The sequence below is a fragment of the Suncus etruscus genome, chromosome 8 (assembly GCF_024139225.1).
Source record: "Suncus etruscus isolate mSunEtr1 chromosome 8, mSunEtr1.pri.cur, whole genome shotgun sequence".
NCBI classification, from domain to species: Eukaryota; Metazoa; Chordata; class Mammalia; order Eulipotyphla; family Soricidae; genus Suncus; species Suncus etruscus.
Genome location: NC_064855.1, coordinates 47,815,408 through 47,828,275, shown reverse-complemented (window position 1 = coordinate 47,828,275; position 12,868 = coordinate 47,815,408). Strand labels below are relative to the sequence as shown.

The 12,868-nt window shown below is 34.4% G+C and overlaps 1 protein-coding gene across 1 annotated transcript in view; it reads right to left on the bottom strand.

The window, feature by feature from the left end:
• FRY (FRY microtubule binding protein) overlaps positions 1-12,868 on the bottom strand; it is a 344,446-nt gene that overhangs the window by 234,568 nt on the left and 97,010 nt on the right. Inside the window, 4 exon segments of the mRNA XM_049778737.1 lie at positions 3,805-3,885; positions 3,996-4,075; positions 4,294-4,384; positions 9,693-9,832. Of these exon segments, the coding sequence (XP_049634694.1) occupies positions 3,805-3,885; positions 3,996-4,075; positions 4,294-4,384; positions 9,693-9,832 (392 nt within the window).

The following is a 12,868-nucleotide window of genomic DNA, read 5'->3' as shown; positions in this document are numbered from 1 at the left end:
ATTGTGCTATTACATATGTTGGAAATAGTTTATTTACCTATGAGTAAAATATAGTGATGAACTGCAAAATTGTGAGTTAATTCTTAGGACTATAAAATTATGCAAATATTAAAGTGAAAAATTACTTTGTTAAATGTATATTATATTGGTAATCAGATACCAAATAGAAACTTCCAAACTATATTCCTAAATACTTTAGAATGTAATTCTAACATCATTCTTTTCTAATAAATGTAATTTAAAATATTAGAATTTATAGGAACAAATGAATCATAAATTTAGGTTAAATGCTTTTAAAGTCAAAAGATACTTAGGGAAGTTTGCTATTTCTAATCCATGACCAAATAAGTAGAAGCAGGTTATTTGTACTACACATTATTTTAGTATTCTCATGACTTAGTGACTGAAAGTCTATTTATTTCTCCTTTAAAAATAAATATGGCTAAAAAAAATAACGCTATTTTTTATTTTAAAAGGCCCAAAATGAAAGAAACATGTTATTTTAGTATTTTAAAAATATCTAAAAATGTCCTTGTACTTAAAGTTCAATTTCCCTTAAAATAATTGAAATAAAGGGACTGAGAGATAGTATGGCAGTTAGGGTGTCATAGCATGTACCAGACCTGGAACCAAATAATCTCCTGGGTAGTATATTGTGGCCCCCTCATTCTACTACTGAGGCCCTGGTGGTTCTGGGCACCCCAAGGGTAGTAATGTATTCTCAGACTTTTTGTATTGAACAGAAGATCTGACTGAATATCATGATTAGTGACCCCTGGGCCCCTGAGAACTGCTAAGGAGTAACACCATCTATCAATTCTAGAAAAAAAACCAAAACATTTCTTTTGTGAAACCATATCTTTAGTGTTCAGTATAAGCTTTAGTAATATAGGAACTAAATGTACTATAAAATATACTATAAAATTTACATAAAAATTGCTCTAAAATGAACATGCGTTACAAATGTAGAGTTTATATTAAGACTATATCATGTAAATCTATGAATCTTAAAACAATTATCACAATTAAGTTAATATAAGAGAGCTTAAATTTCACTTAAAATATAATTTTAAAGTCTATTTGTCTGAAATAGTCAACAGTAGAGGTTCATTTCCCAAAATAACAATACACCTTTTTCTCTTATGATAAGAATGAAGCATATTATCCCTAGTAAGATTGAAAGAAATTATTCTTTTAAAACCTAAAGACCAAACTAAATTATAATGAAGAAAATATTTCAATTACATTGTTACTAGGTATGAGATATAAAATTAATAGTTACATTTTTCATTTAACTAAAAAATTATAAAAACCCAAACCAGATAAGCATATATCCAGCATATATCCCTGTCTCAACATGAATAAGGCAGAAGTTTCTTTTGAGGTGATTATAAAAGTCCTGGTGAAATTAAGAAAAATATAGTGATAATTCATAAAATGACATTAGTTTATTAGTTTAAAATTGTACCATCTATCAAATCTATACTCACAAGTTGAATCATGACAATGAGATTATTGTATATTATTTTAATTACTCCAGGAACTCATTTATCAATTTATTTATTTAGATTAAAAAGTATTGGAGAATTTTCCAAATTGAGGCATTTCTTATATCTTACTAGGGCACATTTGAAACAAATATTGATGTCATAAAAATTGAAAAGTGCTTCTGTTGGCAAGAAATCACTAACTTGCTTGATGATAAATCTTCCCTAATATGGATATTTCCACATTCATAAAATGCTGCTTACTTATGGAATGGTTTTTCAACTCATTTCAGACCAACTCAGAATTGACATTGTTAAGGAAAGCCATTCTATACAGACTAATATTTTTCTGTACTTGCAATTACTATAAACCAACAAACTATAAAGTTAGTTTTGGCATACTAAACTTCCAAGATAACAATGCTGGGTTAATTACAAAGGTATGACAAAGTAATACGTTGAGATTTTTAGGGTTTGACAATTCTTCTGATCTTTTCTAAGAATGAAGTTGATATATATACACGTATTAATTTGCTACAAAAGTGCAGCTGATCTCTTAAAAACTCCAATATTTTTATTATTCAATTGTAATGGCAATCTTTCCAAAAAGTTTTATGCCTTTTTCACCCTTAATTATTTATGAACTGCAGTGACCACAATAGGCTATAACAATACAATGCACTAATACAATAGTCTCTCATGAAAGTGGCCCAGGTCACTCTATTACTTATAGTTCTTATATGTATTTTGACCAGTTTTTTTTTTTATTTTCTGTTGCTTAATCTTTGAGCTTTATATATTTCACTGGCAGCAGTCCATCTACTTTTCTTCTAATATCTATGTTTAATTGGATAAAAATATAGATGAACAGACAGATGTACAGATAGAATGAATAAGAATCAATGTCACATTAATTCATATATATTTATTTTTGGTGGGTCTATTTTCAGAGATCTAAGTTTTGGCTAAACAAGGGTACTGGAGAAAAATTTAATTTCTTGGGGCCAGAGCTATAGCACAGTGGTAGGGGGCTTGCCTTACACATGGCTGACCCTGGACAGACCTGGGTTCAATTCCTGGCATCCCATAAGATCCCCTGAGTCTGCAGGAGCGATTTCTGAGTGCAGAGCCAGGAGAACCCCTGAGTGCAGTTGGGTATGGCCCAAAAACCAAAACCATTTTTTAAATTTCTGAATTAAAATTTTTATTAAATTTTGGGCCTGGAGTGATGTGACTTGGATGTGGCTGACCAAGGTTTGATCCCCAGCATCCTATATGGGGGCCCCTGAGCACTTAGCCAGAAGTAATCTCTGAGCACTGACTAGTTTGGTCCAAAAACAACAAAAAATGTTAAATGAGTATTTCTGGAATAGGAGAGAGAATACAGGAGATAAAGTACTTGCCTTGATACATGGCTGACCCTGAATTTATTCCTGGCACTGCCAGGAGTAATCCTTGCTCATAGAACTAGAAGTAAGCCCTGATTCTAACCCATCCCTCAATATTTTAAATATGAAAAGGGAAATAAAATGGTATTTTCATAAATTAGAAAACTCCATGTCTTGAAGATAAAAATCTCAAGGATTGTAATTCACAAGGTTAAGGCATCTCTGTTACTTGGCCTTGGCTTGGTTTCATATTATGTTAGTGGCTCATTAGGCATAACCTAGACATTCTGAATCTTGCCAATTTTACCTCAGGGTGAGTACATTGAAAATGGGTGAACAGGGTGTGACATCACTTTTGGAAGGAGTATATCACTGCTAATAGTCTAACTCTACTTTGTTCTAGCTTGCTAAGTAATGTCACAGATCCAGATAAATTTAGCAATGAGAATTCCCCACCCTTGTTTCCATGACAGAGTCTGAAACATTTTTAGTTCAGCTGAATTAAGTAAGGTCTATAGTACAGAGACATTCTAGAATGGAATTTTCCCATTCAGAGATGATATATGGTAACCTTTTTCTCATGTACCATATTCAACATTTTCAAAATTAATTACCTTCTTTGGAATACTTGGGCAGAAACAATATTTGGTAAGACTCTTTCTCTGACAAAATTTGTCTGAAATTCATGAAAACTCTGGGCAAGATAAGACCCAATTGCTAGTTAAATAGGTAACAGAAGACAAACTAGAAAAGGCCTTGGTACTGCTTTGGAGGAGCTTATCAGTCTCAAAGATGAGTCACACAATGGAAAAAGAGCTCTAGTTGTCACGCACACACCCTCTTCTAGTAGGTAGAACAGAGGTGGACTGAGAGAGGCACTCCTATTCCTGTCGTTTCAAGGTTTAATGGTCACTTTAATGATCACTTACTTAGCTTGTGCCAGAACACCAATGACTTCTGCATATAGGTCTGCGACAATGTGCATATTTCCAGTGTTAGGACCAAGATACCTAAGAAAAATAATTAAAAATATTAAGAGGGCATGGTCATCTGAAAAAAGCCTACATGATTTAGCTTGAAGCATCCAGCTAAAAAACTCAAAGGTGAAAAATTACTTTACCCTTCTTTGTATTTAAAGTGCTTGAAAGCCAAGTTAATAACATCATGTATTAAGCTGTCTATTACTGGATGCAATGGAATCTGTAAAAAAAAAAAAGTTGTTAACATCAAATGAATATTAAAGATGGAATCAGCAATAGTACTTCAATAACAAGATACAGCTTTTAGCAATCCATAAACTTAATCCATATGCTCTAATATTTCAAATTCAGTTTAAAAATTATTTCAAAACAATTTAAGTTAGATTTTTAAATGTAGTTTTTAGATAGTATCTAAGCAACACTAAATTAATTACCTACCTGTTTCAAAACTTCTATTAATACTAAAGAAAAAATAAAATCAATGGCGAGGTCCCGTCTTTCCATTAAATAATCTCGCTGTTGCTCATCACTGTAAAATTTAAAATATTGACATTTAATGAAATTGCAGATAATCTACAAGTAACATAATTAATCAAAATACTCCCAGTTAGACTTTAAGCCAATTTTTATTACAAGATTTCCATATTAAATACAAGTAAAAACAATTCTTATTTTTTAATGGGAAGTTAGTGAACAAACCACAGATGTGAAATCAGTACATTTTATTTCAATTTTTAAATTCTAAAACACAATAACTTGAGTAGATTTTTGTGATACTATAATCACATCTTGTAGACAAACGTTTTAAAGGTAGCTTTATTGTAATCAGAAATTCTATTGTTTGTAAAATGGCTACAGGCACTTAACAGGGCTACTATTCTGGAGGTGTACAAGAAAAGAATCTTATGAAGGGAACTAAATAATGGAAGGAAATGACAAGGAGATATTATTACAGATTAAGGCAGAACTATACGAGGTGAAGAATCAGACTTTCCTTTCCTTTTTCCTGTGTCCTTCTGTTGCTTGAGGTTAATTAAAGGAGGAAAGAAGTGAGGAGGTAAGGAAAGAAAGAAAGATTAAACTGCAAATGGGGTCCAGAGATAGCTCAAAGTGCTGGAATACAGACATCAGTGAAGGAGGCTCAGGATTAAATCCTGATACCATTATAATCACTCAACACCCCTGGAGAAGGGTGAGCACTGGTGGGTGTGGTCCAAACACACACAAAAAGCAGATGGAAGAGGGAGGAGCAGACAAGTGGAGTCACTTGACCACCTTCAAAATTCAGAGCTCTTCATTCAAAATTATCTCTGCCAGAAGGACAAAAATTTAAGTCCCTTCTCCACTTCCCATTTCCATTAATTTAACATATGAACTAAGGCTAACTTGGAATTGAGCAAAGAGAAACAGATGAAGTGATTATCATTAGCACTGAATCATGGCTAAAAGCATTCACTTTATGAAACAGTCTTGGGTTCAAACTATGCCTCTTCTAATTACCAGAAACTTCTCCATCTACAAAATGGGACCACTAATAATATTTATTCAAATGTTTGTATATTAAATAAATAAAGAAATATAAAGTATATATAGTCTGAAGAACAACTAAATACTCAATTCTTGTATATTAAATAAAACCAATGAGAAAGGATGACAAGAATTTGGTGAGGAAAGGGCTAGCAAGGGAAGCCATAGCTTTAATTTTCAAAGGAATAGTCAGGATCATTTCTAACAGTCTTGCAGGAGGGCAAGCAATGAAGCAAATCATCTCTCTGAAGAACTTTAAGACTATTAGAATTTAAGAGTTTAATTTTAAAAACTTTAAAACTTCTAGAATTAAAAAATGTTGCTGCTAGCCAGGAGAAAATAAATGTATAGAAATGCAGCAATAAAGAGTACATTTAAAAGTTTAACCTAGAGTTTATATATCATGAAACATGGAAACAAATGGAAGAAGATCTCAGCAGTTGTAGAGATGTTTTGGAATGGAAGGTTAAGAAAAATATGCCAAAGGATTCAGAGGCAACAGTTCTTAGCAGGGAAAAATATAAGCTTGATTCTATTTTATTTAATAAGGCAATTTATGCTTTCAAATAAAATAAAACATATACTTTTCCAATAATGAATTTAACATTACCGCTGGTTTGAGGTCTAACTGCCAGGAGCCAGAGGCATTTGACAAATATATTTGGCAGTCAAAATGTTGATATTATTCTAATCTTAGAAATCATAATCCAAATACACATTCATCATATTTGACTGTTTTCAGTTGCTCATGCTTCTCCATAAGGTTTCTCTTTCCTTTCTGAGTAACCTGAGCAAAACTTGGGCTATTTACTACAACTTGCTCAAGAGACCCTCTCTCTTTTGGTTTTCTTTCAAATATACCCCTTCTCTCTCATTCTAAGCTTTGAAAGGCAAACACCACCACCACCACCACAATAACAACACAACAGCAACAACAATAACAAATAAACACCACTGAGTTGAATTTTGCTGTTTCGATTCTATAATTGCTTTTGATAATTACTCTTATCTGAAAATAATATATAAGGTTATTAAAAATCCATTGTTTCAATCAGTAATTAAAGAAAAACATAAATGTACTAATGACAGTAAAAAACAAATCTAATAATCTTATAAATCAACTCAATAAAACTTCAACCCTTTTGGTCCTTTTAGAAGACTAAGAAGCTGGGCTAGAGAGATGGTACAGTGGTAGGGCGTTTGCCTTGCAAGCAGCCAACCCAGGACAGACCCTGGTTCAATTCCCAGCATCCCATATAGTCCCCGGAACCTGCCAGGAGTGATTTCTGAGTACAGAGCTAGGAGGAACCCTTGTGCGCTGCCAGGTATGACCCCCCCCCAAACAAACGAACAAAAAAAAAAACAAGACTAAGAAGTTGTTCATAAGCTACTATGTAATATGGGAATTTAAGAAATCCATTTATTTATTAATTATCTATTATTATTAACTATCTTTAGACACATTATATCTAAAATTTAATATATTTAAAAATAATGAAATTTTATAATTATTACCACAATTATTTTTCTCTTAATAAAAGCTTAGGAGTGGCTATGACTATGAACTAGAATAATTTTGCAAAGAGGACTTTTATTTGTGGTCTCTCCCTATAGGAATGGCTGAATAAAAAAAAATACACAAACAACTGGAAGGGCCCAGCAAAATCACTCTCCTTGAGGTTCCTAGGCCAAAAAGCCAAGAAAGACTGAGTCAGTGAGAGAAAACTGGCTATCAGAGGTGGCCTGGCAGAAAGACAGATCCTTTATCTGTGAGGTCAGGCAGGAGGAATCTCCCCTGCTGTGAGATTACCAATTGGGAGAGACTGAGCAGGGTGTCACCTGTGTATGTTTTTCTACTCTTCTGTATCCGGAACCTCTCCTGAGTGGGCCAAGAAGGGCCAGGCAAAATCACTTTCCTAGTGGCTCCAGAAGAGCACAGTTTGTAGCCGCATGCTCTTTCTAAGGAATGAACCCCACCATAACACACAGAAAAAAAAATCACACTACAAGCGTGACAATGGGGAAACCTTGCAGGCAAACAGCATGCACAGAGAATGAAGATGATAGCTGTGATGACCCCAAAATACTAACCATCTGATTAATCTCACGGATAAGGAGTTTAGAATAGAAATATGGAGAATCCTCATGGAAATCAAAGAAAATTTGTGTTCTGTGAACAGAACACAAAAACAGAAATCAGAAAACTCCAAACCAAAATAACAGATCTGAAAAACATGGTAGCTCAACTGAAAAACTCAATGGAAAGCCTCTCCAGCAAGGTAACAGCAGCCGAGGACAGAAAACAGTGAACTGGAAGATCAAATGCAGAACAACTCCACACAGCAGAAGAGATTGGAAAATAACCTTAAGGAAAATGGTCATATAATGGAAAAAGTACTCAAAGAATGTGAACAGATGAAAATAGAAGTCTTTGATGAAACTACCTAAGAATCATTGGAGTCCCAGAGGTCCAGGAAGGGGATCCCCAGGAAGAATCAACAGTCAAAGACATCATCACAGAGAAACTCCCAGAGCTAAAGACTGCAAGCAATCAAATCCTGCATGCCCAAAGAGTACCAGCTAAAAGGCACCCAAAGAAAAACACCCCAAGACACATCCTCGTTACAATGATGAATCCCACAGAAAGAGAAAGAATACTGAAAGCAACAAAATCAAAAAGGGAAATTACATTCAAAGGAGCATCCATAAGATTTACAGCAGACATGTCACAAGAAACTCTCAAGGCCGGAAGATAGTGGTGGGATATTGTGACAAGACTGAATGAAATGGAGGCTTCACCTAGAATACTGCACCCAGCCTGGCTCATGTTCAGGTTTGAAGGAAGGATAGCTAGCTTCATGGATAAGCAACAGCTCAGAAACTTTACAGATGCAAAACCAGTCTTAAAGGAAAATCTGAAAGGTCTACTTTAAGACAAAACAGACAAACAGACATGCCAAACTTATACACAAAGATGATATTAAATCCCATGACAATCATCTCCCTCAATGTCAATGGACTAAATGCACAGTTAAGAGACACAGAGTGGCTAAATGAATCAAAAAATGAATCCAACCTTCTGCTGCCTACAAGAAACACACCTGAATAGTCAGAACAAACATAATAATAACTAATAACTAATAATCAGGGAGGTGCAAATCAAAACAACTATGAGATACCATCTCACACCACAGAGATTGGCACACATCACAAAGAATAAGAACAAGCAGTGCTGGCAGGGATGTGGAGAGAAAGGAACTCTTATCTACTGCTGGTGGGAATGCCGTCTAGTCCAATCTTTATGGAAAGCGATATGGAGATTCCTCCAAAAACTGGAAATTGAGCTTCCATATAATCCAGCTATACCACTCCTAGAGATATATCCAAGGAACACAATAATACAATACCAAAATCCCTTCCTCACACCTATATTCATCGCAGAGCTATTTACAATAGCCAGACTCTGGTAACAACCAAGATGCACTTCAACAGATGAATGGCTAAAGAAACTGTGGTATGGGAGAGAAAGCATGGAGGTAAGGTGTTTGCCTTGCATGCAGAAGAATGGTGGTTCAAATTCTGGCATCCCATATGGTCCCCCGAGCCTGCCAGGAGAGATTTCTGAGCATAGAGCCAGGAGTAACCCCTGAGCGCTTCCGGGTATGACCCAAAAAACAAAACAAACAAACAAACAAGAAACGTGGTACATATACACAATGGAATATTATGCAGCTGTCAGGAGAGATGAAGTCATGACATTTTCCTATACATGGATATTCATGAAATCTATTATGCTGAGTGAAATAAGTCAGAGGGAGAGAGACACAGTATAGTCTCACTCATGTAAGGGTTTTAAGAAAAATAAAAGACATTCTTGCAATAATTTTCAGAGACAAAAGAGAGGAGGGCTGGAAGTCTTCACAACATGAAGCTCACCACAGAGTGATGAGTGCAGATAGAGGAATAACTACATTGAGAACTATCATAACAATGTGAATGAATGAGGGAAGTATAAAGCCTATCTAGAGTACAGGTGGGGGAGGAATGGGAAGGGAGATTTGGGACATTGGTGATGGGAATGTCGCACTGGTGAAGAGGGGTGTTCTTTACAGACTGAAACCCAACTACAATCATGTTTGTAATCAAGGCGTTTTTATAAAGATATTAAAAAAAAGAAAAGGGGTATCCCATATCCACACGGTTTCTATCTCTGTGTGAAGACCAGGATACCACTTAATTTCTCATTTTGATTTTTATTTATAAAATAAAAGAAACCATAATCCTCATGAATGTTACATGAAATAAAGTACCTTTTTGATTTATTGCTTGTTCTTGGTCTATATTCATGTGACTCATCTTCAATGCCATTTTGTCGTTTATACCAGTCGAATAATGTGCGCAGAATGGAAGGCAGGCAATACTCAGAAAGGGAGCTCATCGAGCTTATGACCTATAGAGAAAAATAGGTAATTAACATGTTGTGGTAGCATTGTAAATTACTGAATAATTTTTTTCACAAACAGATCCAAGCTATATTCACTAAAATTTCTTTTTATTTATCCAAGTTCTTCCTACAATAATCTTTATTAGTATATTCCCAAGAGTTCAAATAACTTAATGTTGATAAGTATTTCTCACAAAATAAATATTTGTTCATTAAAGTTAATTACTTTGACTCCCTTTAATTCTCAAAGTAAATTATTAATTGCATATAGTCTATTTGTGGAAGGCAAGGAATTATTTGCCTACATTACTACATCAAGTACAGTGCCTTGTACATTTTAGATCCTGCAAAATGCTACTTAAAAACAAATATTAATGACTATAATTACATTACTTGTTTAGGTGAAATATATCTACATGTTACGAAAGTGTAAGCTATGCCAGCAATTATTCACCCACTAATCTTAGAAATGTCCCAATTTAGTTAAGCTATAAATCAGTAGCAATAATTTACTCTGCATAACAGTAAGAACAAACCTCTCCCCTTCTCTTTATACAATAAAGGTCTTTAGTACTCAAGTACTCTAATTTTCATATAGGAGAAGATTCCTGATCTTATGCTATAATATACAATATAAACCTCAATTCATATTTCAAATCATAAATAAAATGAACACAACTTAAGTAAAGGTTACAGTTATAAAACTTTTGAAAAGCACACTAGAGAAAATGTGACCTTAAGTCAGGTAAGGATTTCTAAGTGTAAGTCTTTATAAAGATGCACAAACATTCACACACACACACACACACACACACACACACACACACACACACACACACACACACACACACTGTCTTGGGGCCACAACCAGCAGTACTCAGGAATTACTTCTGGCTCTGTGCTCAGAAATTACTCCTGTTGGGGCCAGAATGATAGCACAGCAGTAGGGCATTTTGCCTTGCATGCAGCTGCTCAGGATGGATATGGTTTGATCCCTGGTGTCCCATATGGTCCCCCAAGCCAGGAGCAATTTTTGAGCACATAGCCAGGAGTAACCCCTGAGCATCACTGGGTGTGGCCCAAAAATCATAAACCAAAAGAAAAAATTACTCCTGGTCAGCTCACGGGACCATATGAGATGCTGAGGATCAAGCAGCCAGGATCAGCTGCTTACAAGGCAAATGTCCCACCCGTTGAGGCCAAAGCCATAACAAGACAGCAGGTAGACCATTTGCCTTGCACGCAGTTGACCCGGGTTTGATACCTGGTATACCATATGGTCCATCAAGCATGCCAGAAATGACCCCCAAACTTAGAACCAAGAGTAACCACTGAGTACTGCCAGATGTGGCCCCAAACCAAAAAAGAAAAAGATTTTTCAGTAAATAATAAAAGATAAGATAGGTAATAGACTAGAAAAATATTTATAAAAAACATATCTGAGAAAGGCATTGTAATTAGAATATGTAAAACAAAAATAAGCTAGATTTTAGTAATTTAATTAACAAACAGTATAAGCAAATTATACAATCCTGAGCTGATGATGCAGTGCTAAAATAGACATTTTCATATTTTCATCTCTGAAATAGGAATATTTCTGGCACAATTTTTCTGGAAGATAATTTGGAAATAGATAGTAAGAACCTAATAAATATTATTAATAAGCCTACTTGTTAGAATTTATTCTAAGTATATAATTAGATATAAGTCATAATGTTCAAGATAGCATTACTTATTGTAGTTAAAAATGAAACAACTTGTTCCAATTACATGCACATCTCTTAATGCAATGTAAAATTTGATGTAGAATATCAATAGGATCATTAAAGGCTGCATTACAGATATTTAATAATATGAAAATATTCGTTTTATATTATGTAAAAAATGAATAAAGCTCATTTAATTGGTCTGGCTCCTATTTGGTTCAGGTACTCTCTAAAGTACGTATGTTTATAGAAGTGAAGCAGAAGTTCTCGGAGGAGACATCATCAGATCAAAAAAGTAGCTGGAAGTTTAAGAGAAATGAAAGAACTCCTTATTTAGACCTTTTTCAAGAAAGAGTAGAAATTTGAGCCAAAAAAGACTCAAGCTAAGCAAAGATTCAATTCTATGGTAACATGTATACAAAGTAATTGTCTGATGATAATGAATATAATGAACTTAATAAGGGTTCTCAAAGAATTGAAGGAAGAAATAGAGGGCTTACAAAGAGAATAATAATTTCTTAATTTTTAACTGGACTAAATCAGAGATGACACTTAAAGCTCAACTGAATATCAAATGTTCTTCTCTAGAAAATAAGAAGCCCTCGAAGATTTTTTTGAATAATAAATAAGACCATAAAAATGATTTTTGGAAGGGACAGAGAAATCGTAAGTCTCTTGCCTTGAATTCAGTTGATCTGGGTTTGATACCCTGCCTATGGATCCAGAAGTAAGGACTACTCAGGACTGGTCCAATAACCAACCAAACAAACAAAGAAAAAAGGGTGTTTGGAGAAGTTAATGTAGCAGTGATATAGCAATGATTTATATGTAGACTGAACCAAAGGAGTTTGCTAATCCAGGTGGTTAGGAGACCGTAAACACATTACCCCTCCCCCCACACCCACACATCAAATGAGGTTCCTGCAACAGTTCAACAGACAATGAGCATAGCTTTAGCTGGGGATGTGACAGAAAAAAATGGAAACCCTTATTTAACTTAGAATATTTCTGTAGTCACACAGGCTATATCCACCATCTTTCAAAAAGGAGGAAACAACAGCAAAGAAAGTGCTTCTCATTAGTATTTTTTCATAGTCACCTTTAAACAAAGCTCTGAGATTAAACAAAAATGAAAGAGAATGGGTTCTATTACTTAATAGCTTTACTTAGTCTCATAATTAAGGTTATATAGACAAAAATTAAATTACCTTTAGTCGTGGCTTCCTACATATTAAAATTTAAAAAACAATTAAAATAAAGCTGAATACTATTGCTTTCAACTAGACCGTGACCTTAGTCTTCATTAAATTTTATTTTGGGGGAAGGATCACACTTG